We start from the raw sequence: 26,554 nt of genomic DNA, 5'->3' as shown, positions 1-26,554 counted from the left end.
TCCCATATGACTTTTCTAAATCTCAAATATCCTCCCAGGAAACTTCTTTCATTCCAACACTCTGACAAAACAGTGTATGACTGAAAATGCTTCTCTGCTGTGTTCTGTAAGGATTGACAGCTATGCACCATCTAAATACTCATGAAATTATCTGACCATTATATCAAAAATCCCAAATGAAACAACAACAAACAAAAAGAGGGAAACACCGAAACCAATCCCCCACAAATGGGCAATACTCTACAAACACTTACTTTGCTTAACAACTTGATAGTTTTAACTGGATATTGAGAAAACAGAAGCCTAAGGAGCACTTTCAGTGTTCTTGTTAGAGAAAATAGGTACTTTGCCAACACAGAGAAGATGCCTTAACACCATCTTTTTAAGGAAGAGGAATTCTTGAAGTACAAATGTACTATTAGAAATAGTATAATTTTATTCATTGATTCAGTCATACTTCTGCTGGAAAAAAACCCTAAAAATTAAATCAAGCTAAATTTGCTTTTCCTAAGAACAAAAAAAAACCCTCAAAAAGCCAATTCTACAACAAATACTGAACTAACAATTAAAGATATTCAGCACCAGAAATTCACTGCACCTATGCAGGAGTGGTTACCACTCTGAGTAACAGTGCTGTGTACCTGGAGTGCAACATCATTTTTGCAACAAGAAAAGGAATGGCACAGTAAGAATACATTATAATAGTCTGCACAGTATAGTACCTACTTAAATAGAAAAAACATGAAAAGAACCCCAAAACTGAATCTAAATATTACATTCTTGTTTATATAAAACACCTGTGAAGTTCTGCAATGTAGGTTGCTACCACTGCTTTTAGAGTGTGCAGAATTATATTTGGATATCACTCTATTTTAACAGTCATAGAACCAAGCCACTGATTGTTTAAATCATTTTACTCATGACTCACATTATCACAGCAACAGAGCTATTTAAAGTGTGCATAAATACATGAAGAAGCATTTACAGATGATTATTTTAGATTAAAGTTTGTTGCTTCAGTTCTCCACGCAGACAATGTGCGGTCCCTAAACCGAGCAGTGTGCTGTGGGCAACCCTGGTCTCTCCAGCTGCATTTTAACTTTTAATGACCTGTGGCAGCCAATGCATACTATTGGTAGAATGAAGACCACCCCATTTAAGTTTCAAATCCAAATAGCTAGAGATTTAGAATAATTCTGTAAGCGTCGAGATACAGGAAGGATAATCCTAGGCAGCTTTTTGCAACACATTTTTCCCACGGTGCTACAGTGTCTGTCCTCAACTCTCTTGCTGCTAGGAGATGGTTCATGCTGGTTTTAGCACTTGATGAGACAGAAGAAAAACAAGATTTCTTTACTGAAGAGGATTAACAAGAGAAAAGAACATGGGGAAAGAAGAGACAGGGTAACCCCAGAAGAATCATATGCTACACCCCAAATGTTAATGCATGACATGAAGGAGAGACAGTTATTTTAAGTACCTAAATAAAATAACTTTTTGGTGAATTATTTCTTTATAACACTGTTTGCAAACAGGATGAGAATACATTGTTTAGGTTAGGTCAGGAAAATATGGTGGTAAGAATTACAGAGGCACATCTGACCACTGAATAGTGTAAAAGGCAGAAAGTAAAACAACAAATGATGTCACCCACAGGCTGAAAAGAAAAAGGAATGCAAGAAGGGGAAGCCAGTGATGCCAAGGAGAGAGGGCTGCAACAATGATACACACAAAATTTAGCAGCTACTTTTTCCTATGACCTGGAAGCTTTAAAAAGAGAAGCCAGGAAAGATAAACAGAAGGTTGTAACACTTTAAATAGAAATAATACAGTGAAAGTTGAAACTTTCGTTCTTAAGAAAAGATAGCATGAAAGGAAGAGTCATAAGATAGGAGAAAACCCCAACAGCATGTTTGTGAAGATGATTTGGGTACTGAAAGGACACAGAGTGCATTGACAAGGTATTTTAAGATATGGGAAGAAATCCTGAAGTGGGAAGAAATGTTCACTTGCAACAGAACAAAGGAATAATGGAAATAGAAAACATACTAAATTACATTTGCTTGTGATTCAGTTCTTCAGGACAGCTGAAGGATAAGCATGAGAAACAGGGCAGGACGGAGACAAATGCCCACAGAGAAGAAGCAGGTGCCACCTGATTAAATGAAACCCCTCAGTACAGGATCAAAAGGAGAGAGGGGGAAGGCTGTCCTGCAGCATGCCCTTGAGAGGCAGAGTAGAAGGAGGTGGTCACACAGCACAAAGTAAAAAGGCTACTTCAGTACAAGAAATAACACTGAGTTCCACCGAAACATTACTTAACACAACCCTACATCTAACTTGTGCAAACAAGGACTTTTATCAAAGTGCTTTCATTACACGTTACCTCAATTAGAGGTAACCTCAGTTACAATACGTCAGTTTTGTATCTATATGCAGAACTTCACCACATCACACTGACATCCCATGTTTTAAAGAATAAATGTGGAAGAATCAAGAAACACCAGTACCACTAATCCCATCTAAGAGGACAGAAAGAGCATAGAGGACTAGTTTAATAAATCACTTCAAATACAATTAAGAACAAAGAAAAAAGGAATATGAATCTAATGCAAGGAAAGAGACAATGGAAATCCTGGTTAAAACTGCCAGGATACAGACACAGATGGGAGGAGAAGGTAGCCAAGCAGTAAATATGGAGAGCGTGAACTTGGAGGTGAGACAATAAAGACAACAGGAAATAGCAGGTGTTCAGACAACTTGAGTCTACAGTCAGCTGTCTCTGGAGAATGAGGAAAGCTTGCTTGGTACTTGCACAGAAAATTAAGGAGTAAGAAAGGACTAAGAGTAGATAAATAAAGACTGACAAGCATGAGAGTAACAGAGCATCTTAAGATCCCCTTCTAACCAAAACTAGGATGCCAAGAACAGGCAAGGACACAAATCCAACCATAAAAGTCTTTCAGAATCAGAATCAGAATCTTCAGAAAGAGTGTAGAAATTAAGAAAGTGGGCAAGCATCCCAGCAAGGTACCTTGAAAAGGTTGTATGAAATTGCTCCCATGACTAAGAGAAGTAAGAAAACAGCACAGTGAAATGTTTATTTGCATCTTTCGAAGAAGGAAAGAGTTCTGAGATCACTGCAGTGACCTTACATTTTGTCAAGGAAAAAAAAAGTTAATACCCAAGAACAACTATGAGGAAATAATGCATTCCATAAATTAAAAAAAAGCTCCATTATTATTGAGAACACTACCATTGTAATCTCTTACCAGGACACAAAAGTATTTAGACCTAAATAACTTGGTAGCACACATCCAAGAATTTAAAATGAATATTTTTCAACAACCACAGATCCTAAGACTATCCTCAGAAAACATTCACCTATATGCCACAAATTAATCCAAATTACAATCTGAAAAAAAAACAAACCCAAAATGTCAGATGTATCTGTGCAGGGTTGTCATCAAATCTTACTCAGCAAATTAATACAGTGAAGAAAATCATCAGAAATAGACTGTGAGGGTAGAAATACACATGATGATAGTAGGCAGAAAGATACTCACTGAATCCTCGTCTTGAATCATCTGAACTAAATTATCAAGTACTGGAGTGAGATTTCTGAGGGAAGAAAAGTTAGGAAGATGATGAAATCAGCAGTTTCTCCTCATTCATTCTCTTGTTATTTAAAAGAAAGAAAATCCTTACTTGGATTTCATGTTGTTAAAGTTTTTGCCTAATGCCAAGTGTCTTATCGATCGGTTTTTACTAAGCCAGACTACAAGGGTTGAGAGGTCAGATTCTAGGCCTGTAAAGAATCAGATTAGATTAGGAATTAAAACACACTTTCACAAAAGACCCAGACCAGGCCTATATTGATGCTATATTCATTCAAGTAATTATATCAGTGTACTAATTTCCAAAATGTGTAGAAAAAATTCCATTCTTCTGTCTTTAAATCTTTTTCTCATTAGTGCCTCTGCTTTTCTATGAGAGTAAATACTTTCTCTAAAAGAAGCCCTTTAAATCTCCATGCTAATCAGCTATTAAAGGCACCTCTCAGAAACACAGAAGAGAATTCAGTCCCTTATCCACAGTCCAACCACCCAAGGGTAGTTCCTTGCACTGCCAGGCAGAGTTCGAAGTTCCTTGGAGAATTCTGAAACAATGCTAGGCACTATTTAGTCTTAGTAGAGCTGTGTACCAACAATATTTCAAAGCTTCCAAAAGCCTGCAAGAAAGGCTAACATAACAGATTATGAATAAAATGACAAGGTAAATTTTATTCTACTCCTAAGTAAAAGAAAAATAACTTTAGTGTTCTCAAGCTAGTTATGTATTTGAGGAGTCCACTAGCTGGATTACAATGATTTAGAATTCAGATTCACAGCGTAATTTAGATTTCAAATATCTATCCTTATAAAAATAAATCTTTTTGCATAATTGGGCTGAATCAGTAACTCTCAAAGCTTTCCACTTGTCCATCCCACCCTTCTTGGGCATTCCACTGTACTGGGAATCTGTTTCTGAAATACTTCTGCATTTGGCTGCTAGAGGGGCAAACACAGCAGGTGAATTCTTCCAGTTCATACATCTGCACCTTAATCTACAAGATGAGACGCCAGCTCATATTCCCAGGAATATCTGTGCTAGGAAGTACGGAGACTCCAAAGCAGAAATATTCAAAGACTTTTCCAAAGACTCAAGAAGGCCTTTTCTGACCTGAAGCTGTTGGCTCTTTGCTCCAAATTTCCACCCTCAGCTTCATTGTGTACTAGACCTTTCCCTTTGTTCTTTCACGATACTTCCAATTCTCATTCAGCTTCTCATCCTCTTGTACTTAAACCAAATTTACCCTGGATCTAATATGAGCTTGGTGCCATTATTTTATTCTGCTGTGTTACACATCTCAAATAACAAACTTTTGAGGGTACAGTTAGTCTTGTAACGTTTCTTAGTAAGAGGTCTTGGTCTGAGACATTTTCATAACCAACACCAATAACCACAAAGCAAGAGCAACCATCCTTGGTTACACTGCAAGCTGAAACAAAAGCATTTCTTGACTTGCATGACTCTCCATTCCTGTTCTGTGTACTTACCATTGTCTGAAATATCTAGGCTGGTGATATTGTGTATTTCTGCTATGCATCCTTCCAAGACTTGTGCACCTCCAGATCTTAACTAGAGACAAAACATCATCCATTTTTGCAAACTAGTTATGGTTTCAAGATCACACAGAAGACAGTGGTAGGAGCTTTGTGAATACAGAAGGCACTAGCAGCGGCAAAAACAACAGCAACAGAAGAAGTTATAGACATCAAATGACAGCCTATGCACACATTCCTACTGTGGTCATCCTTACTCTCAGTATTTGCATACAAATGAGAAAAGGGACTCTTGAAACTGCCTCTCAGCCTTCAGATCAGGAAAACACTTAAATGGTTAAACACAGCAAATCTTTTAGCACTTGTGCTGGGCAGTGCCTGATGGATTGGGATGAGCATTCTCTACATGAACGGCCCAGGACACTTCTAATGTCTGGTGATAAATAAAAAAAATAAACTTAGCTCAGCCTATCAGCTTGCAACACTGGCACCCTTGAACTCCACTACAGTCAGGCCTTACAGTGGGCATCTTCTTCCAGCTCTAAGCACAGTGCTAAGGTGCTCATTTTAAAGATAAGTGGGGGCATTAAAAAGAAATCTCAATCAAATTATGCCTCCCTGTCACTGAAAAGAAAATTCAGATAATCCAATTGTAAAACAGCCATAAAAGACCATAAACAAGAGAAAACAGTAATATAGTTACTTAACTTAAGAAAGAGCAATAAAAGAAAAAAATTGCAACAATAACAAAAATGCCTGGCTGCAAAGTATCAATTATGATATTATTAATGTGAAATATTACATGACTATAAAAAATTGTGAAGATTTAATGAAAAAACAATGAAATGTTCTAGGAGAAAACATCAACATTAAGAATTAAAGATATGAAATCTTACACGCTTATTTACTAATTCCATTGATGTAACAATTTTTTTTTTCAAAGGAGCAAAAGCATTTTCTTATTTTTTGCAGCTATGCACATTTATATGAGGTGCATTTCATTTTATAAACATTCCTCAGTAAAAGATTTTAGCTAAAGTGTGAAAATATTCTATTGAAATTTTATTTTTACATTTTCTATTTTCAATTATTTGCTTCAAACCTCTTCAAAGCTTTTTTACCTCCCGTGCCTAAAAACTGTGTAATATTTTACTTAGTTGACTTACTTGGGTAAATATCCTGAATTAACCTGATGATATTTCTGTGGACCATCAACTTTTACCCATGCTATAATTAAACAAATGCCTTCTAGAAGCATTTTTCAATAACATGATTTGGCACTTTTTTTGAAAGTTTGAGGTATGTGATGGTTTAACAAGCAGCTGAATAACTTGACCTGAGTATTTGGAGAATGGTGGTCAAAGATAACACCTAACCATAAATCACATCTGGAGTGAGAACCTAAGGCACCTTTCCCCCTCTCCATAATCAAAGCCTGCCTATCCTTCATCTCATCCTCTCAATAAGCAGTCATATTACAGGCTGTATTCTGGCCAGAAGTGTTGCAAATTTAATTCAACTTTATTTTGGTAAGAGCATTTATAGCATTTGCTGTATGAAAGCCAAAATCATTCAGTTTTGCTTTGTGCTTCTCTCTCAGTGTGACCCACCACAAGACAACCATTTTACACAGAGTGTCACATCTACTACTGCAGAACCCATGGAAGTGGCAGATCATTCGTGGAACTGGATTTGTTGTTGGTAGGGTAAAGTTCTATACACTAAAATTATACTCACAATAGATTCCAAATGCTTATGGCTATATATACTTTGAGGGCTGAAGTGGACAATTTTTCAGGAGCGGCTTTCAATCTCATACCAGATTCAAACTACATTCAAAATTTTAAATATATAAACATTTCATGAGCACAAATGGTGATATCTATTTAATCTGAAAGTGATGACAAAAATTCCACTTTTAGGATCACAATTTGCTGCAACTGTGTTAAAGTATTATGCACATAAATATATATATATATAAAAGCAGAGATGAATTGAAGTGCTGCTCATCAATGTGGACTATGATACTGACAAAGAGCCCCTCTGCAACACCCCCTATATGACATACTTTTGAGACTATAAAGAAAAGCTCTTAGTCAGAAAATGAAGAATAACCCCTCTACAATTAAAAATGCCAAGTGTGTTCAAAGCTATGAGGTACCAATATGGGAAGGGCAAACAAAGCTGCTTACTGATTTAACAATTAAGGTAAAGCATGGAGGGTACTTACACAGTGACCAAGCTAAGGGAAGCAGAAGGGAAAAGAGTGAAATACATCAGTGCTGAGCAGGTAGAAATAAAAATGTAATTTTCATTGTAAAAAATAATTAAAAAAAAAAACAACCAAACAACCAATAGAAAATGATTAAGCTTGGAGATAATACACTAGAAAATTATGGGAGCAAATGAAAAATGGTGGGAGAGGGAAGGAACACAGATTTATCCTTCCATCCTTGAGTACAGCTTGCCTGATGCAGGAAAGAAAAGGGCAAAGCTGAAGCATCAGCTTTATGGCCCCCTAGCAGCATGTGCTTGCAGGAACTGGGAGTGGTAGTGGTGGCCTCCAAGCTTCCCACCACTCTCTTTCTGGGTGTAGATTACCCTGCCCGGACCCCAGAGGGTCAGGGAGAGTGGAGCAGGATCCTGAGGTGCCGGGCCTTTGAGAGCACTCCCAGCTGCCGGCACATCGACTTCCCTGCCGGTGGAACACAACTCCTTTCCAAAGCACATGAGAATGGATAAAGCTCAGTGATGGGAAAAAAAATGTTAAGGGAAGGATCTAAGGAAGAACTGCTGTCAATTTGGAGGGACCAGCTACAGGAATGCAACACTGAATTGGGCAGGATTCCTTCCTCTCTGTCACAGGAGTCTGCCATGACCACGTGTGCTTTGGTGTCCAATAAATCTCATTACCCTTTGAAGGCTCTTTCACATCCCATCCTGGGTGTTACTTCATGAAAGGGTATATTTTCTCCCCTGTCAGCCCCTGTTGATTTACATGCTAATTTATACTCTCATTACATATATTTGTGTTTCATTGATTTATCCATTGAAGGCTATGATCATAGAACTTAATTTTTATTACATTAATTACTCCTCCTTTTCCTTCCTTCCTCTGAAAGATAAATTATCATCCGTCTGATCCCCCTACTCAGAAGTCAGAAGCATATGTACTTGACTTGAAAGCTTTTTTATTTGGAATTTATATGTAGTGCTCTTCAAAGCAATATTTTCCAAAAGGTATAAAATATCAAAAACTATGATATGCTTCACAATGATTTGGTTTTTTCTTCATAAAAAAATCCATGCACATTTCAAAAGCAATTGACCATGAACCTAAAGGCAAGGATTACTGCACTTCAACATGGTTATCAATATTGCATGCTTTCTACTTAAAGGGAAACCACTGTATTTGCAGGCACTTCTAGAACAGCTAATACTCAGATGGCCTCGGAAATATCTAACAAATGGGAGTCTTTCTTTGAAGCTTAAAAAACGGGGAAGTCAGAGAAGGCCTGAGCCTAAACTGGTTCATGTTGGTTTTGGCAAGAGTCCACCACACAGTCCTCTACAAAAGGACTTTGCCTCAAGTGGCTCCCCAGGGTTGTGTCTGATCTTTTCTCATTCTGCTGTAACCTCACAGGAATTACCCTGCAAGAGTACGGGCAATCCTGGGAAACAGAGGGCACAGCAAAGCACAGGGAAGCAAGAGGAAACAAGATAAGGCAAATAAGTTGCCACAATTGTTCTTACTTATTCTTGAGGCCACTTTTACAGTGCTTCTTATGTTAATAACTTTTACTAAAGTTATTATTGGCTTGAAGTGATTAATTGATTAGGAAAACAGAATTTCTCCCAAGGTTAAAAAGCAAACCTGCAGAAGAGGAAGCATGTCTTCGGTTCTGAAGGAAGACAACTGAACCACAGACATGCTTTCAGGGCATGCAGCTTCCTTTGGGACATTCAGATTTGGGCACCTTGGAAAATCCTGCTGCTGATCACACCACCAGAGAGCAGAAGCTGCCAAGCATCCAACAGGCGGGCTCGGTGTGTAGTCTAGCTGCACTGCAAGGAGGCTTTTGCTAATCAGGTGCTTTGAACCTCTGTGCTTGTTATTTAGGATGCTGTAACACACATCCTACCTTTTACCATAACTGCTTCTCTGAGTTCTATCTTTCCCACAACTTTTGACTACAGAGGAAGAGTATCTTGCCCAGGAACTTCACAGGAACTCTAAGGCCTCGTCATTGCATATTTTGAACACATCCTGATAAATATTCCTTACCTCACAGCTACTGAGGTCTAAAGACACCTCCTTCAGATTGTGATTGCAAGCCAGGCCTAATAAAAGCGCTCTGAAAAAGATCAAGTTTAGAACCGTTTTAAAAAAATAAAAGGGCAGCTGTACATCATCATCTAGGTGATCACAGGTTAATACACCTATAATGCAAAGGTTCATTTCAAAACGACACCAGCTGAGCAGTTATTTCTTCAATGGCAATGGCAGCACAAGCCTGCCACATTCAGAACACTTCAGGAGCTTCAAAAACTGCAGGGATGCAAGGCTAATGAAGAAACTCTGAAGCTAACGCACCATCAACATTTAATAACATTCATCACAGATGAATTTCCTTCGACGTTTGCTTTCAAAGCACAGCAAATGATTATAAGTGGAGTGTTCTGTCATACAACCATACAAACTCTCTGGTTTTCCAAAATCTAGGAAAAAATTAGGTTTTTAAAATACGCAAGATGCCATACAGCCATCCATTTCAGTCAGGCACAATGCCTGTAACACTCAAAGGCTGGAGCATGTTCCAGTATCACAAAATTCTCCACTTCCACAACCCAACAAGTATTTACAGATTTTAAAATTATATTCCTATGCAATGGCATCCTTTGCCTTTAGGCAGATTGGCAGACACGTGAAGTAACGACTAATTATGGTTTTCATAAATCCACTTTTAAAGTCTTATAGAAGTTTGTTTCCACATCTAAAAGTTAGTGTTAATATCACACTTGTATTAATACTGTCAAATCAGAAAGCACAACAGTATGTGTAATAGAGAAGGAACAAACAAAATCTGGGTATACCTTCTAATATCTTCAGAATAGATGCAGCTTTGAATTAATAATTCAACAGAGAAACAGAAGGACTTCCTTCTCCAACTTCATTTCAGCCAAAAGCAGCTAAGTGACTGACGCATGGAGATAAAAAACAACCCCTTCTGACGAGCCATTTGTCTACACACTTGCTATGCAAGTAGTGTGTCAAAGCTACATTTGAAATGTGCGTGTCTTGGGCAGGTTTTTCATGTAAACCTATTCATTTCTTCTGTCCTGCAAGCACAATCACACTTTCCCTATTAGCAAAGGCAAATGTCTTGTGCTTATTTACGTAAGCTATTAATATATATTAATATAAATATATTAATAATAGGGCAGGGAGAGGAGGGAAGTGAGAGTTCTGCAACAGTTCTCACAAATTTTCAGATTATCTTGTCCTTCTTGTCAGACATGTTTTTTTAATTCAGTTAGTCTGGCTGATGGTAAGCTTGCAAAGAGCTTCCTAAACATTTCCAGGAAATAAAAAATATAGTGCAAGCACAAAAAACAAAAAAACAAAAACAGAAAAAAAATACAAAAAAAAAAAAAAAAAAAAAAAAAAAAAAAAAAAAAAAAAACCACCCAAAAAAACCAAAATAAACCAAAACAAAACAAAAAAAAAACCAAAACCAAAACCACAAAACAAAACAAAACCAAACAAGCAAACAAAAAAAGACACAGTGCTGCTTCAGTTGTATACTTTTCAGTGGAAGAAAAAAAAAGGATTTTTTCCCTAAACTCTTCCTTATAAATTCATCCTAAGAAAATCCCCTTATTTCTCAATTCTTTGTCATAAAAGATCACCAGCCTTCAAAGGGCCTGAAGCCAGACATATTACACTTACCCTTGGCCACTATGTTTAAATCACACACATGGCAACACATGGAGAGGTCTTATCAACTGCATGATGCAGAATGCAAGAATTGTCCTTGTCATTAGCATTTGCATGAGAACCACATCAGAAACTTGTCTTGTTACAGCACTGACAGATCAAAATACAATTTTTGGCAATGTCTGTAAATTCAACAAAAATGCCAACTTACACTTCAACAAGGACAAGAGTACAAACTTTTAAAAAATGGCCTCCTTTAAAAAAATGGTGAGAAAAAGAGTGAGCTGCAATGGATCATTAACTTTATTACCTATGTACAAGGTATACCCTCTCCCCACCCACCACATGGCATCCTCAAAGTAGAGCTTATCAGCAAACCTACCCCCTGAAAGGCTTGATTTACACTGTCTAAGCAAGTTAATGTCCTTCACAGACTGCACTGATTAACCAGTATCTTTAAACTCACTGAGTTAGCACATGCAATTAAGCATACCACATCTGTAGAGCTAAAGGAAGCCTATAAAGAAATCAAGCAACAATTAATTGGGGGAATTTGGAACTCAGGATATCAGGTATCTGCATTTTATCTATCTTTTTTTTCTCTAGGCAAGATTGATCTTCAATCACACATTCAACTTGGTGACCTCTGATTCCTGGACACAAACCAGGAACTTCTCCTTTGTCACTGGACAGCTCCAACTCCAAAAGGTTTTAGACATATGCTGATCAACGATGCCAGGAAAGTACTATTATGATATACCATTGTTTTTTAATTTTTCCTTCCTGGAGACATCTCTCACGTGCTCTTGTAGTCTTGGCAGCAATAAATTTAAGTCTGCCTGAAAAAAGGTGTTTCTATCTTCTTGTGTGTAACCAACACTGTGATCTTGATGGTTCTGGAGAAGTTTGTCATTTCTTGCAGTTAAGAACAAAAGGCTAAGCAGCTGTCCCACAATACACATCTTCAGTCCTTTTAAACCCAGATTAACTTCCACATGACATTTTTGAAGTGCATTAGTCAAGCCACGTAGGGTTTGAGAGGTAAAGCAAGGTGTCCTGCAGATCTGAGTCCTCTGTAGTGTTGTGACACACTCAGCTCAAACTGAATGAAAAATTTAGGTCAGAGAAAAAGCACATCACAGAAATTACCAAAAAGTACTAACAGCTCTGTCCTACCTCCTAGGCAGAGGTGAATGCTGTCACCAGAACAAAGGTGGTCCAGGCCAAAATGCCAGAGAGCTGAGAGTGGCATGAGACCATTCACATCCAGCTGGACTTCGCAAAGATGCCCCTCCCTGGAGCTTTCCATGCTTGTGAAAGAGCTTTCTCCTCTCAGCTCATCCTATGCTCTGCCTCTTTAATTCCACCAACACCAGTCAGGCAAGTAACTCCCTCCAACCCAATTCAGTCAAATTGACCCAGACTATCTTAAACAATCGCAAAAGCAGTTTTTTGCTAACACATATTTTTACTGAAAAGGACAACAAATGGGCAACCATTTGTTGCCCAGCTGGAAGGCAAAGGGTCCCAAGTTTTTGGGATAAAATAATATAATATCTTTCATGAGCTCAGGCAATTGCATAGCATTCCCCTCCTAAAATTTCTCATACCATAAGATATACTCAACATTACAAGAAGAGAACCTTAATGGTTGGTGCTTCTCACCTTTCCTGATCTCTGGGGATACATTCAATGTCCCGCAATATTCTCTTTTTCCTTTCAAACCAATACGGTCTTCTGCAGTAGTCACATTCATCCTTGTTTTTCTTCCCTGCTGCCCTCTACCATAGGATCAATAGCTCTAAATTATTCAGAACCAACCATGTTTCAAAAAAATCACCTTCTGTTTGAAAACACACCTTCCTAACACTGGCAAACTCTGAGCAAGCACAACAACAACCAAGAGCATCACAGAATAAAGTGAAAGATCAGAGCTAAAGTGGCTCCTGCAGTTGATTATGGATTTCAATCCAGTGCATCTGACTTAACCATCAGGCTCCTCTCAGAGGTGCCAAGCAACAAGACAAGAGGCCACAGGCAGAAAGTGATGCACAGGAAGTTCCACCTGAACCGAGAAAGAACTTCTTTATTGTACAGGTGACTGTGCACAGGAACAGGTTGCCCAGAGATGTTGTGGAGTCTTCCCCACTGGAGATACTCAAAAACCATCTGGATGTAATCCTGTGCCATGTGCTGTAGGATAATCCCGCTTGAGCAGGGAGGTTGGACCAAAGGACCCACTGTGGTCCCTCCCAACCTGACCCATTCTGTGACTCTGAGATACTGTACTGCCCTCTTCAACACTGAATTGCATTAAGAAAAAATCCTCCCAAATTATGTACACTGTTCTTTCTGCTATTGCACTTTTCACTCTTCCCTCCCTTAGCATCCTCAGAGTGTATCAAAAGCTTTCCATCCTATTCTTACTAACAACACTTTATATCCTACATCTCCAATTTTGCCATCAAGTCCTGTCCATTAGGTACTCCCAATCCCCTTTCCTGTCCTCCCTCAGCAGGCAAGTTCCCAACCACAAAAGGATACAGCCATGCACCTATACCCAAATTCGGATTGCAAAGTAGGTAGTGAACGTGTCTAGGTGTCTCCTACAGATAAGGTTATGTAAATTTTAACACATATTAGTTGGGAAGATGACACTTTGAAAACAGCCCTTCTTTAATTAAGCCAAATAAACATCATTATTCCACCAGAATCACAGAATGGCCCATCTGGACTAGACATATCTATCTAGGCCTATCCTGACTTTAAAACACTCTTTTAAATTTCATGTCTGAAAATTTCAACACAGTTCAAATCAACACACGCATCACAAGAAGGGTGACAGTGCTTCACAATTTCCCTCAGCCTGCAGAACCTGTTAGTCACGTACAACAAAAAGACTCATATCACTTAGCAATCCTGGAGATGGCTGCCATTGTCTCCTCCCCCAAAAAGGAGAACACAGCTCTGTGCAATAGGTTTCTCCTCCCAAAGCCTGCAACAGGTTCTGTTTCATTATGGCTGTTGCAATAATGCAGTCCCAAAGGAATGGTGCTCACACAAGCCCATAATCCCATTTCACTGTGGAGCAGTTTCGGTCATAAGCCACAAAGAAAGAAATATATCCCAAAAAGCCACTGACAGAAGCTAAACAACTGTGACATTCCCAGAGCAAAATATATGGTTAATAGTCTCAACTGTGAGATGGAAAGAACATTTTATGAATGTGTGACCATCACAAAACTCTCTTCTAATATTAATAATGTACAATGGGGAAAAAAAAAGAAGAAAGCAAAATTCTTTCCCCTTCCTTTTTAATATGAGGCACTCATATAACAACAATGCAAACTAAGTTTTAAGCACAGGAGAAAATGAAATTAAATTCTTACTTTAGAGGCTCAGGAGGGAGTTTAGTTCCTGAAAGGTTAATCTGCATCAAAGCAAGTGAGCTGCTGAAAAACTGTTTGAAGGAGGGAGGGACTTCTTTTCCTTTTCTGTAAGTAAAAAAATTCATTAAGTAGCATTTAGATACTCCTCATTCCAATAAACAGTGAATGCAAACCATCAGAAATGTAATGATCTTTTACTGTTTAATTGCTCTACCTTAGGCAGTTCTGTAATCAGTGGCTCTCAATTAGCTTAGAATTATAATGTCATCAAAATGTTGATTCAACAAACAATCCTCACAACTGCAGTGCTGCACAGAAGACATTACTATCTACCTCCTGTTTGGTGAACTACAAAGAACGATCATTTAGCTCTGGTTAATGGGGAACATACTTATATCTCACAAGCAGAAGATCAAACAGGACATGAACCCTGAAATTGCTTTTTCACCACTAGAAATAATTACTCAGCGCTAGAATACCTTAGCATCAATTAGGTGTCATCTCTGATAAGGACCCAAAGCTTCAATCTGAAGCAAATGGAAGCTACTATTTCCTACAATGCAAGTACTCTAAAAAGAGAATGTTCAATCTCAAAGACTTTCAAAGGGATTTCCTCCCAGAAGACAAAACAGGAAAAAAGGATTTGTAAAAGTCATCAAACCACGAAAAATACAAACTTTAATAATCATATACAAAGAGGTATCAAGTCAGACTTCTAAGACTGATGCTATGTCCTTTAAAGACAAAGATATATATATATATATACATTCTGCTGCATCAGTATCACACAAACACGTATTAAACAAGGTAGCTTACTTTACAGACCTTTAGCAAAGAGCAGAAAGGGAAAGAAAATATTTTGCCTAGAATAAATAGTACCTATTTCATCGAGCACTAAGACTTCTAAGGCTTTATAAAAAAAGTCTTAAGATTTATTCTTTAAAAGATGAGTGCCACACGAGCACAAGAAATTATAACCCAAAATACTGCAGGAGATGAGAGTAATAACATTTAAATTGTACCTGTGAGAAAACAAAGTCCTTGAGAGGCTAAGGACAGCTAGATGCTGAAGACATCCACGAAGGAGGGCTCCACACACCTGGTTCAAAATAAGGGCAAATCACTTTACTTCATATTAACCAAAAAAAGTCCCTAGGGACAGAAGGCAGGGAATGTTTCCTTGATATTGAAATAGTCACAAAAAAGGTCTTTACCATATCTAGCGCACACTCCGTGTTGGATAAATCCAGGTGAACCAGGGCATTTGGCTGGGCCAAAAAATTGTACAGGCTCTATAATTATTGGACAGAAAGAATTACAGATGTTAATTTTTACATTATGACAACAGTTACTGGATCACTACCTGTCCCTGCATTTTTGGCTTTTATTATACACCTGAAACTTCAACTAATCAATACAACCTGTTTTACTTTTGCAGGCTATCATTCTTTTAAAAAATAGTGGGAAAATGGAGCTCAGATTACTCTTACCCAACATTTCTCTTAAAGCACAGGTCTTGAGTTACTACATTTAACTTTCACAGGAGATGATAATTAATTCAGATGATAATTAAACAAAGATTTGTGATGTCACTCAGATTGCAATTAGGTTTCAGAAAGGCTAATTGGTTTGTAAGTTAAAGCCAGATCCTTTAAGCACGAGGGAAGCAACTAATTTGCACCTTAAGTCCATGGTTAGTTCTTAATATCAGCTGCACATTACAGGTTTAAGGGAGAATATAGAACAAGTAACAAGATTTTAACATTGATGGCTTCAGTACTGCATAGAATAAGTCATGCAAATGTTAGAGTATGTGAAACCTCTTACTATACACTGTTTCATTTTGGGCTCTTTTTAGTCTCAGAGAGCAACACAGAAAGATAAAAGTGTGACCTAATTCACAGAAAACTGGAAAGCTCAACTCCACATGAAATCCAGCCAAACAGTGCACGCTTAACATTTCTAAAATAGATCCATCTTCCCAAAAATTAGGTCATTTAGCCCCTATACCTACAATACAAGAAAGGTCCCTACTTTAAAAATTTCCATGCTTTCCTAGGGTTTCTTTTAATTGCTAAATAACAGGATTTCCTTGCTCCTGTTAGAAAACTGATTCCACAGATTAAGGGACCTCAGTATTAATAATCTTTATCTTTGAACCATACATCTGACAGATTTAGAAAAGTCCCACTTTCTGCATTCATCTCTTAAAATATTGTACGCAGACTTTAAGTTTTTTAAAACTGCCTGCCAAAGATTTATTTATTACATCTGATTTTACCTTTTTTTTTTCTTTTACATTATTTACTACATTATTCTCTCAGAGTAATTCACTGTGTGTCTTTACTTGCATTTAACTATTGATTTGCTGCCTTTAAAACCCTGTTGGTCCCACTGACCCTTTCACCTCATGTCTGAAAAGGCTAGTTCTCTGAATATGCTGATGAATCTGCAAGTAAGATATGTGAAAAAGTCATAAAGTCATAACTGACTGCACGTTAAATGATGAAATTGGCTGACCGTAGCTTTGCATTTTTTAGATGTTCAATACTCAGAATTCAAAACCTGACAGTTACATGCACATAACTTTTGATGTGAAAGAGAAATGCAAATGCAACAGTTACAAAGTGAATATATACAAATTGATAAGTAAGTGGATTTTGTTATGGAGGAAATAGAGCTCCACCTTCATGGCAATTGATAAATTGAACAAAGGAGTCTAAAAAATAATTACATTCTTCAAAGAATCAGGGGTTTCAACAGCACACGTCAAGGACATGCACAAATTCATTTATACAAACAAAAATATTGAAAACTAGAAATTAATTCTTTACAAATCAAAAGAAATAATTTGCTTCCAACCTTCCAATGGAAAATTTGTAACACTCCTATCATTAAAAAGATGATGAGGGCTTTTTAATGGCATTTTGTCACTTTGAAACAAAACTCAGAGAGAATGGTAAGTCCACTGAAAAAAGTGGTACCCTTGCACTTTTCTCATGTATTAGTAGAAGCCAAAGACTAAAAGCATGAAATAAAATTATGTGGATTTTTTTTTAGTTGTGTGGAGCAGTTCTCTGATTTTATACCGAAGAGTAGAAATAAAATTGTTATTTTCTATCCCTACTAAAACTGTACAGAAATAAAGGTCAAAAAGGTTCTAAACTACAAGGTTTCTGCCTTTTCTCAACTGTTAATTAAAACACCCGCTCATTATCTCCCCAGGGAGAGGAAAGCGCTTACTGAGAGATCATCTCCGCGGAGCGCGTTCCCTGAGAGGTCAAGATAGACGAGCGTGTTGGCGATCAGCGAGTTGGCACTCAGTGACTGGGAAAGGCTGTTCACCCCTGCCAAAAAACAGGTCACAGCTCAGCTGAGCCCACTCCACACAGAAACTGGCCCAGAGCCCTCAGGCGCACAATTTCAGTGAACACAGACACGCACAAACGTGGAATGACTTCCTGTTGCCATCACTGTACTGCAGCTGAGGAATTAGACCACCAGGCAGACCTGAGACCTCTCCCTGACACAGCATGCCCAGTTCCACCTGCACCACGCTCTCCCAAATTCCCTAAATGGAGCCACAGTGGGTTATACATCCCAGATCCAGGATGTATCCAGATCCATTTTCAAACAGATTTTAAAACCACAGTTTACTCCATAATTTTAAGACAGTGTCTTCCTACAAAAAATATTTAGATAAAACTATTTGTGGAAGTAGATGAAAGCATTTGTGGAAGACCAAGTACATTAACAATTATAATTGCCAGAACTTCAAAAGCGATTGATGAGACCTAGAAATTAAAAATATTTCAATTAATGTATTTGCCTGTAATTTCATAGAAATAGTTAATTAAAAGTACCAAGAGATGCATAAAGACTCTCAGTTGCTTATCAGAACAAAAACATATTTTTCACATTAAAATTAAAAAGCTCACACTGGGAACAAACCAGTCAGGGCTTTCTTCCACTGAAACTTCTCAGCTTTTCAAAATACAAATTAGGACATGGCTATTTCTGATTCCTTCACATCTAACTTTCATCTGAGGGCTCTGAAGCTTATCATCAACTTCTCAATTTATTGTAGATTGTCTATCCTGACTTTTAAGCACTACATGCATGTGTTTCTTACATGCTTAAGCATCACTGTGTCCTTTAGTTGATGCAGCAGTTTTCTTCTAAGTGCCTGGCCAAAGCTATAAAGAAGGCAAGTGATCTGCTACACAACATTCAACAATTTCTCAAAGCTGGTCAGTGAAATTGGATGAAACACGTCCAGTCTTCACTTAAAAACAATTATGAAACTGATTTGCCAGTGAAGACATGGAAGAAACAGCTAGCAAGCTGTTTCTGGAGACAAAAATAACTACATCAGTGCTTTAATTTCCTGAGCTTTCAAATATTAAGAAATCCTCCCATATTATTAGGACGGCTTCTGGTCTCAGGAGGCTTTTGAAACTGGAAGGTATCAAAGCACAGCAACACCTTTGTCAAGTCTCAAGTCTTTTCTGCTTAGTGTCATTTTTCTTTTAGCTTGAGATGGTGTTGTTGAATCTACATCCTATTGCTAAAGGTAAACTGCAAGCTAATACTTCGTGAAACTTCGAATGATCTAAAAGCTGTGTTTAAATGCTTGACATTACAGCTTTGTATTCACTTTAGTGAGCCTTCTCAACAACGTTTACAAGCAACAACAAGAGGAAGGAACAAAGGCAATTTTGTCCTGGTTGCTCGATGGTACCTAGTTATGAGTTGGGGATCCAGCTGGGTTAAACTATCAGCAATTCAGCATGTACAACCAAGAACCAACTCTGGGAATTCAGAAGCAGTGTCTGAGTTTGAGGGAGAGAAGAGCTATCAAACAATTCATAATGTTGCTGCTCATTTCATGCTTAAAAAGGGCCAACTGCTCAAAATCAGCCACATCAGTGAAGACAGACAATGTTAATGAGGGATTTTTTTAATTAGCCTCTGCCTTGGGCTCAGAAAAGCAAGCTTTATCTTTGAATGAGCACACTAAAATTTTCCATTTAACCAGAATCTTCAAATCAATAAATTTATGTTTGAACTTCACACTACCTCATGCTGTACTCTAGCAGTAATCTCACTTTCATTTGCAGACAATCTTTCGTGCTCTTTTACCACTCTCAGGAGGCTCAGACTGTTAACAGCTCTCAGGAACTTTGAGATACAATATTTGAAGAAAGATCAGCTGGGAAGTTGCCACCTGAACTTCACTTGTCAATCTTAGAAACTAATCTCAAATAGAAAGCACTTTTAAAATAAGGTCAAAACCTGTGAGGGATTGCTCTGAATTTCTGAAAAGCTTAAAATAAAATATGTATATATATTAAAAAAATTAATTTATAAAAAATTGAAGGAAAAACATACATGCGCTTTGGAGTCCACTGAATCCAATATCCAAGGACTCTTCTAGACTTGCTCCACAGAAAGTATTACAAGCTCAAAAATAGCCTCCCAAGTTAAACCCAAATCATTACTGTCTTCTTAGGTTAGAGAGAAACTGACAGCTTTGCAGCAACCTGAGTTGCTTCAGGTCCTGAAGGCTGTAAGAATTCCCATTTTAAGACATGGCATATGCTATTTTTAAGAAATACTGAGGAGCTGCCATGGGACAACATTAATGGTAGCATGTTACTCTGAAGGTCATCAGTATTAGATGTACTGGAAAATATTTTCAGCTTTTGCTTAAAGATCATCTTTAAAAAGTATGTTAAAAACTTTCCGATTATTTTAATAACCTCAGAATTCAGTTTCACTGATGAGTGGTGTGGGTGAACTTCCTCAAGTTGGCATTTATTCTTTATGAAGAAGGAAATGTTGCTAGTGTTCTCTTGACTGAAACTTCACAATCACTTGCTGAAATAATTCAGCTCTCATGAAGAAAAGTAGAGAATGAATGAGCACACCAGAACTGCATAAATTTCTGTTACATTCACAAGTATCTCATTTCAAGAGTATGTTACATTAGTCAAGATTCTAAATCAACTGTCACCAAAAATTGAGTTAGCAGCAGAAAACAATCCCAGAGTTTAATAAAAGTATTTTTAGTGAAAATCATTATTTAATAAATTCACCATAGGATTTACTGTTTACTTAAGCAAAATAAGAGCCATAGGCACTCACAATACAACAATAAGAAGTCCTTTACCCCACCCATATTTCCCCAGGTCAATCTTTGAAGCTAAGGAGAATACAGAATCTGCACTTCACAGAGCAATAATAAACAGGATAAAAGGGCATGGTTTCTATCTGTTATCAACTAATGTCCTTCATACTGTTAACTCAGTCATCTCTTCCAGGTCATCAACATCTACAAAAAAGCAGCAATACTGTCAGTGTGGTTTTTCTATTTTTAACACCCATTACCTATACAGGAGACCCTGGGTTTGTGCAATCTGCGTAAGAGGTCATTGCTTCTGCTATTTGAAAAACAAAATGTAAAAATCCTGAAAGCTTCTGACTTGTGTTTACTGCTGTTACCGCTTTTAAAATACACAATCATTTCAATTACAATATCAAATCAGAAATTTGTAAATTATAAAACAAAGAAGTCTTCAGTCAGAGCAAGTCACTCACCAGCCATTGTCACAATGTTTGGTTTCATAAAATAACTGTACAAAACATTTGGAAATTTCCTTATACATTTTTGCTTTAGACATTTTTTGAAGCACATATGAAACTTATCTTTCATGTCAATCCTAATTTCAGTCTTCCTTTATAACACAGGTTCAAACTGAACCTTTACAGAAGCAAGTCTGAGTTTATCAAAGTGCTGAAGGGTACTCAGAACCCAGCCCAGGGTTCAGCAACCCAGGGCTGCAAAAAAAGAAGCCACACTGTTGAGAAAATACATGTAAATAATTTAAAAAATTAATTATTTTATAATCTGTTAAGAAGAAGTATTTTTTGTATGTAAATCTGAAAGCTTTAGAAGAGAAAATGAGGCATATTTATAAAACGTACCTTTAGGTGACAAGGAGGTTTTAGACAAATTTAAATGCTTCAGTCCCTTTGGAAGTTTGGCAAACTGGATGCTCAAAGATGACACACCTGTTGGGAGAGCAAAGACAATGTGATGTTTTCAGGCGAGCTCTGTGTCCTCAGGTTTTCCCAGCAAATCTCAGCAGGGACAAACTGCACTGGTGACACTTGAGGAGGAATTGCACTCACTGTGCAGGTGGCCTCTGCCATTTTATGAACCTTTTACTGAAGTAATCAAGATCCCTGCTTTGCTAACCACTGAACAGATAGGAAATATTGTTTTTAACCATCAGTAATCTTCCTTAATTAGTTTAAAAACTTTATAATACACAGATACTTTTGAGAAGGAGTCGAAGTGAAGCTATTACACACACCAAGCAGTCAGTGCTTGGAAAATCTGGAAGCGTTATGTTTCAGAAAAACATAACTAAAAAACTAAATTAAAGAATATAGGAATGAACTAAAACTCAAGAATGCTGTTTCATACAAAACCTCAGACTATTTTTATGGGGTTTTTTTAAAGGAAGGGCTGTCAAGGCAGGAGAGGCACCCACATTACCTAACACCACCCTCTTCTTCTGAGGCAAACTCTAAGAGCCTGAAACCTTTACCAAGTCATAATGGCCACTTAATTCTCTCACAGCAGCCTGCAGGGTACCAGCCAGGACACAGGCCAGGAAATGCCACAACTGCTCGCAGTCATAAACAGTAAAAACCTAGCAAGATGCTGACACAGACTGGACTACCTCAGCACAAATTCAACAAAAGAAGAAAACCATAAGAAGGCACTTTTCTTTAAAGCTTTTACCCGGTGTGTCCAAGTTTCCCACTCCACAAATTTCATGCTCCATTTTAAGCAAAAGATTGAAATTTGACTAAGAGGGCACATCCTAAATAACAATGCAACCCAAGCTGTGAAATATTTATTAGAGGAATAAATCAACATAGAAACTCCAGGCTTAACCTGAGGTGTGAAATACAGTCGTCTATAGAAAATCACTTGGAGAGAAAAGGGCACAGAAAAAGAGGGTAAAACCTTTTACTTGATTGAAAACATAGTAAATTAAAAAGCTGATACCCTTCCACATACACAGACATGAAACAATCTGTGAAACTGTGGGTCACATGCCTATGTTTACTCTGTTTTTATTCTGTTTTACTTATCACTGATAATGAAGGAGGCAGCTACCTTGCAGGTACTGTGGTAGGGGATTTTTTTAATGCTCTCTGTAAAAGCATGTTGCGCTCAACACCTTGCAGCTCAAAACAGTACCCCATTTTTTATTTATATTGCTAAAACATTAGACCCATGAGACCTTGGATCCGTTTATTGTAAAGCACAATGGTAACCAGGTATCTTCACCAATTTTCAGCAAGAATGAATCAAATCATACTAACTGGATTTTCTTTCATAGCTCTATAAGGACAATCAGTATCTCTAAGTATATAACAAATGTAATTTTTGCTGTTAAGCATTTCAATTAAGACATGCAGCAAATACTTTTACCTCTCCATCTCTGTATTTAGCTAACAATCTGCAGACTAATTATTATTCTAGCCAAGCTGAACAATTTTCACATCTTACTAGCACAAAGGTTAAGTTATAGTTATAAGACACAGGAGTCAGGTACAGAAAAGAAAAAGTGCTTCTGGTTACTCTGTCCCTTGAACACCCTTTAAGTCACTCATTTTTGCTAATGGCATAATAGAGATGAGAGTTCACATGCCGTTATGGAGTTAACTGCATGGAGTTAGTTAGCAGACAGTTTGGAATTTGAGTATTACTAGGCTTCAGTATGTTTGTTTTGCATTATTTTTAATAAAATATGAGATTAAATTCTGATCCTAGTAGAGCCAAAAGCAAAACTGCCATCACTTCAGTGTGGCTAGATTTTTACGGACAAGACTGATAACCAACTTTCCAGGTGTCAGTCTCACAAATATTGACAGTACCATAAAGGACAGACAAACACAAATTAAGAGACTGGTCTCAATAAAAAAATCACTGCACATAAACACTGCACTGTATTTGAACTGAAGAAAGGTCCTATGCTTTAGGTCAACTAAACCCACTTCCCATGCTGTTGGAATACAGACAGTTGCATTAATATGTAATAATATCACACCTTCACTCATTGGTACTCAACAATATATAATAGCTTAGTGTATGTTTGTGTTCACAGAGGGTACAAAATGTTCTTCTCCAGAAAATAAAGTCTGTGATTTCCCTTACAACTGCAAAATAATCTAGTTCCAGTTCCTGCAAGTGATTTTTCAAAAGGTATTTTCCAAAATCCACGTTTATATGAATTTCCACTTTCACTTGTGAAATCCTTTCTACTGCTCCAGTTTACCCAAGTCAAATCTACCCTGCACCCAGAGAATTTTCTAAACTGAGAAGCTGCAATATTTGCACATTGTAATTACAATTAATTTCTAAGTACCTTATAACCTATCTAATTCTAATGAAAAGGTCAAATCTTAATTGGATATTTTATAGGAGAGGCTGAGATAATGAAAAAACCCTACTAATTTCTCCAAGTTGTAGTTTCTGCATTTCATTTTTGTATTCTATGTGGCTACTGCGGAATGGCTTGAATTTATAGGTTTGTTGCAAAGAAAGCACCCTATGGATATGTTTAAAAAATGAAAAAAAGATCTCCTGCACTGTAGAGTACCTGATGTTTGGTCAATTGTTTTGCTTCCAAGATAAAAATGAGTTCCTTTGAAAAAAAAACCTTTTCAAATAACACAACCTAAATACACTTCTTCAAAAGCAGAATCAATAATGAAGCAGCCTTTTTTCCAGCTTTCAACAGAAATTTCTGTAAAATGCAGTAGGCCTACGGCACATTGTAACAATAATGTTCTTCAGCAAAGCACTGGCTTTCACATGATAAGAATTCTTAACGAAGACAAGCAATAATCAGCAGGCAAGAGGTAATCAGAAGAGTTAAAGCAATTTATGTGAACAATTTCAAATAAAAAAACCACTCAGGTTAAAAACAAAAACATTATCATACATGCTTCTAGTCAAAAGAAAAGTGACACAGATGTAGAAAGGAAAAACCCCCTTCCCAGCTATTTTTCTCCTTACTGAACCAGCAAGAAAGAAGAAACACCTACAAAATTCTGTATTAACAACATTCTGAGTCCATCAGGTTGTAATCAGAATGAACAGCTTTTCTATCTTGAACTGTGACAGCAAAGAGAATAGAAAATTTCCCCCAAACAAACCAAATGAAACAAGGAAAGGTTTACTGTGTAAAATTGTTATTTTTCCTCTAGCCCAACAGGAGCACAGGATAGTCTGATCCCAGAACACTGTGTGCCTGGAATGCATTAAGTGAAGCAAATGGGGATCTCACATGGGCAGCGCTGAAGGGTCAACTCCAGACTGAAAGAATGTAACCTTATTTTAAAAATAAATGTCTCTTGGGTAAAGAGTAGACAAGAGAGAGGAACGACTTGATATTTACTGAAATCATGCCTAGCAGTGCCTAGTCTGAGAAAAGCTGAGCTGTTCAGCTTGATTTTCCATCTTGTGGAGTAAACAGCACTTTGCTCCATAGGAATGCCAGTTATGCCTGTATTATTGAACATCACCAAGACCTCACAACAGGGCAGGACAGAACAGAGCTGGGAAAAAGGCGTAATTTTCATACTGAAAAGAAATACAGCATTACAGCTGAAAGAGAAACACAAAATCATCAGAAAAATACAATCCAAGAAACAATCCTTGTGCTTCATCATCCAGCTTATTACACTGCTTTTAAAAATGCACACCTCTTAAAAACTAGAGGGTTATTTTTTACCCTCTAGTCCTAAACAATTACTGTGTTCTAACTTCTTTTAAAATCCAGAGTTGGTTTAAGACATTTAAATACTTCTCAACATACCAATGCATATGCATAGGTCAAAAAGAATGGCAATTCTCAGTCATTTGTGAACAACAGAAATTTACAGTAGCATTATGCACAAAACAATAACCTACTTTTCAGGCAAAGCTGAACAGGGCAGCAATAATCCTCCTATTGCGTTTATAGAAAGAGAAAAAGGGAAATGTTACAGTACCTCTGTCTTCAAGTGGATTGCTAGCAAGGTTGATCGTATGGAGTCCTGAGTTGGGATTATGGGCTAGGGCACTGGCTAGTTTCTGTGCAAAATCCCTGCAACAAAAAAAGAGAGGGAGAAGGAATCCTGTTATCTCCTCTGTCAATAGAACATTCAAAGGCTTAAAAGCATCAAGGGATTACTAGACACAAGTGGCCTTTGCTACTGCAGAGCACTAACTGATTCCTCATGGTTCTAAACAATGCTTATTTGGCTAATTTGCTATCTTTCACAGGGAGTTACTTCATTATTTATTTATTCTGGGACCTAAGAGACTGAAGAGTATAAACCCCAATGCTAAAAAGCTTTTGACAGAGGTCTGAAGGTATAAAATAGGAGTTACACAGAATAACTCAAAACTTGACTACATCTTCCATCTCTCTGCATGCCACAGGACTTGGAGATACACATCAGCTTGCACACCACCTCCTCCTTCACTCACAAGCCATCCTGCTCACCTGCAGCAGCTTTCTGCCAATAGTCACTCAAACAGGGCTTTGCAACACATCCAGAAGTATTTCTAACCTTATAAAACAGCAGGAATAGCTCTCTCAAAGAACTGCAGCACACTGATGAGCTGGTCTTTTGCTTCTTTTTACAGTGAGAAGCATCCAGGGGCATGCCTGGCTGATCACAGTCCCAGCAATGAATCCAAAAGAGATGTGGAGTATCAGTTCTGTAAGGCTGACCACAGCCAGGCCAGGTAGCACAGAGAGCTTTGAGGCAACTTTACCCAGCCATGGTAGGTAGATGTAGCAGCACGACCTCTGCTCCAAAGCCACTCGAGAGGCAAGGGAGCACTGCCCCGTCTGAAAGAGCTTTGCTGCAGCTGGAGTGCCACCACCCACTGCACAAAGCTGGAAGCTAGCTTGGGTTTTCTTGCACACCACACTATCACACTCTGGTGGAGACACAGTCCTTGCATGAAGTCAGAAGGCTGGTCGTTTATCAGCTCTAAGACAAATCCTCAAAGCTGTTCTCATACCAGCTTGAGAAGTTATGAT

General features: G+C 37.7%; 1 protein-coding gene across 3 annotated transcripts in view; it reads right to left on the bottom strand.

Annotated features, from left to right (window-relative positions):
- The window catches only part of CARMIL1 (capping protein regulator and myosin 1 linker 1), a 191,337-nt gene that overhangs the window by 64,351 nt on the left and 100,432 nt on the right, over nt 1-26,554 (bottom strand). For all 3 annotated transcript variants that reach the window (XM_063397823.1, XM_063397814.1, XM_063397833.1), the window contains 10 exons: nt 25,512-25,606; nt 21,420-21,506; nt 17,676-17,779; nt 15,647-15,724; nt 15,455-15,531; nt 14,433-14,537; nt 9,391-9,460; nt 5,100-5,181; nt 3,709-3,808; nt 3,567-3,621 (listed from right to left, as the gene is read on the bottom strand). In XM_063397823.1, the coding sequence (XP_063253893.1) occupies nt 3,567-3,621; nt 3,709-3,808; nt 5,100-5,181; nt 9,391-9,460; nt 14,433-14,537; nt 15,455-15,531; nt 15,647-15,724; nt 17,676-17,779; nt 21,420-21,506; nt 25,512-25,606 (853 nt within the window). The remainder of the gene's footprint in view (nt 1-3,566; nt 3,622-3,708; nt 3,809-5,099; nt 5,182-9,390; nt 9,461-14,432; nt 14,538-15,454; nt 15,532-15,646; nt 15,725-17,675; nt 17,780-21,419; nt 21,507-25,511; nt 25,607-26,554) is intronic.

This window comes from Prinia subflava, chromosome 1 (genome assembly GCF_021018805.1).
Source record: "Prinia subflava isolate CZ2003 ecotype Zambia chromosome 1, Cam_Psub_1.2, whole genome shotgun sequence".
Taxonomy (NCBI): Eukaryota; Metazoa; Chordata; class Aves; order Passeriformes; family Cisticolidae; genus Prinia; species Prinia subflava.
This window is presented reverse-complemented; position numbering and strand designations above follow the sequence as displayed.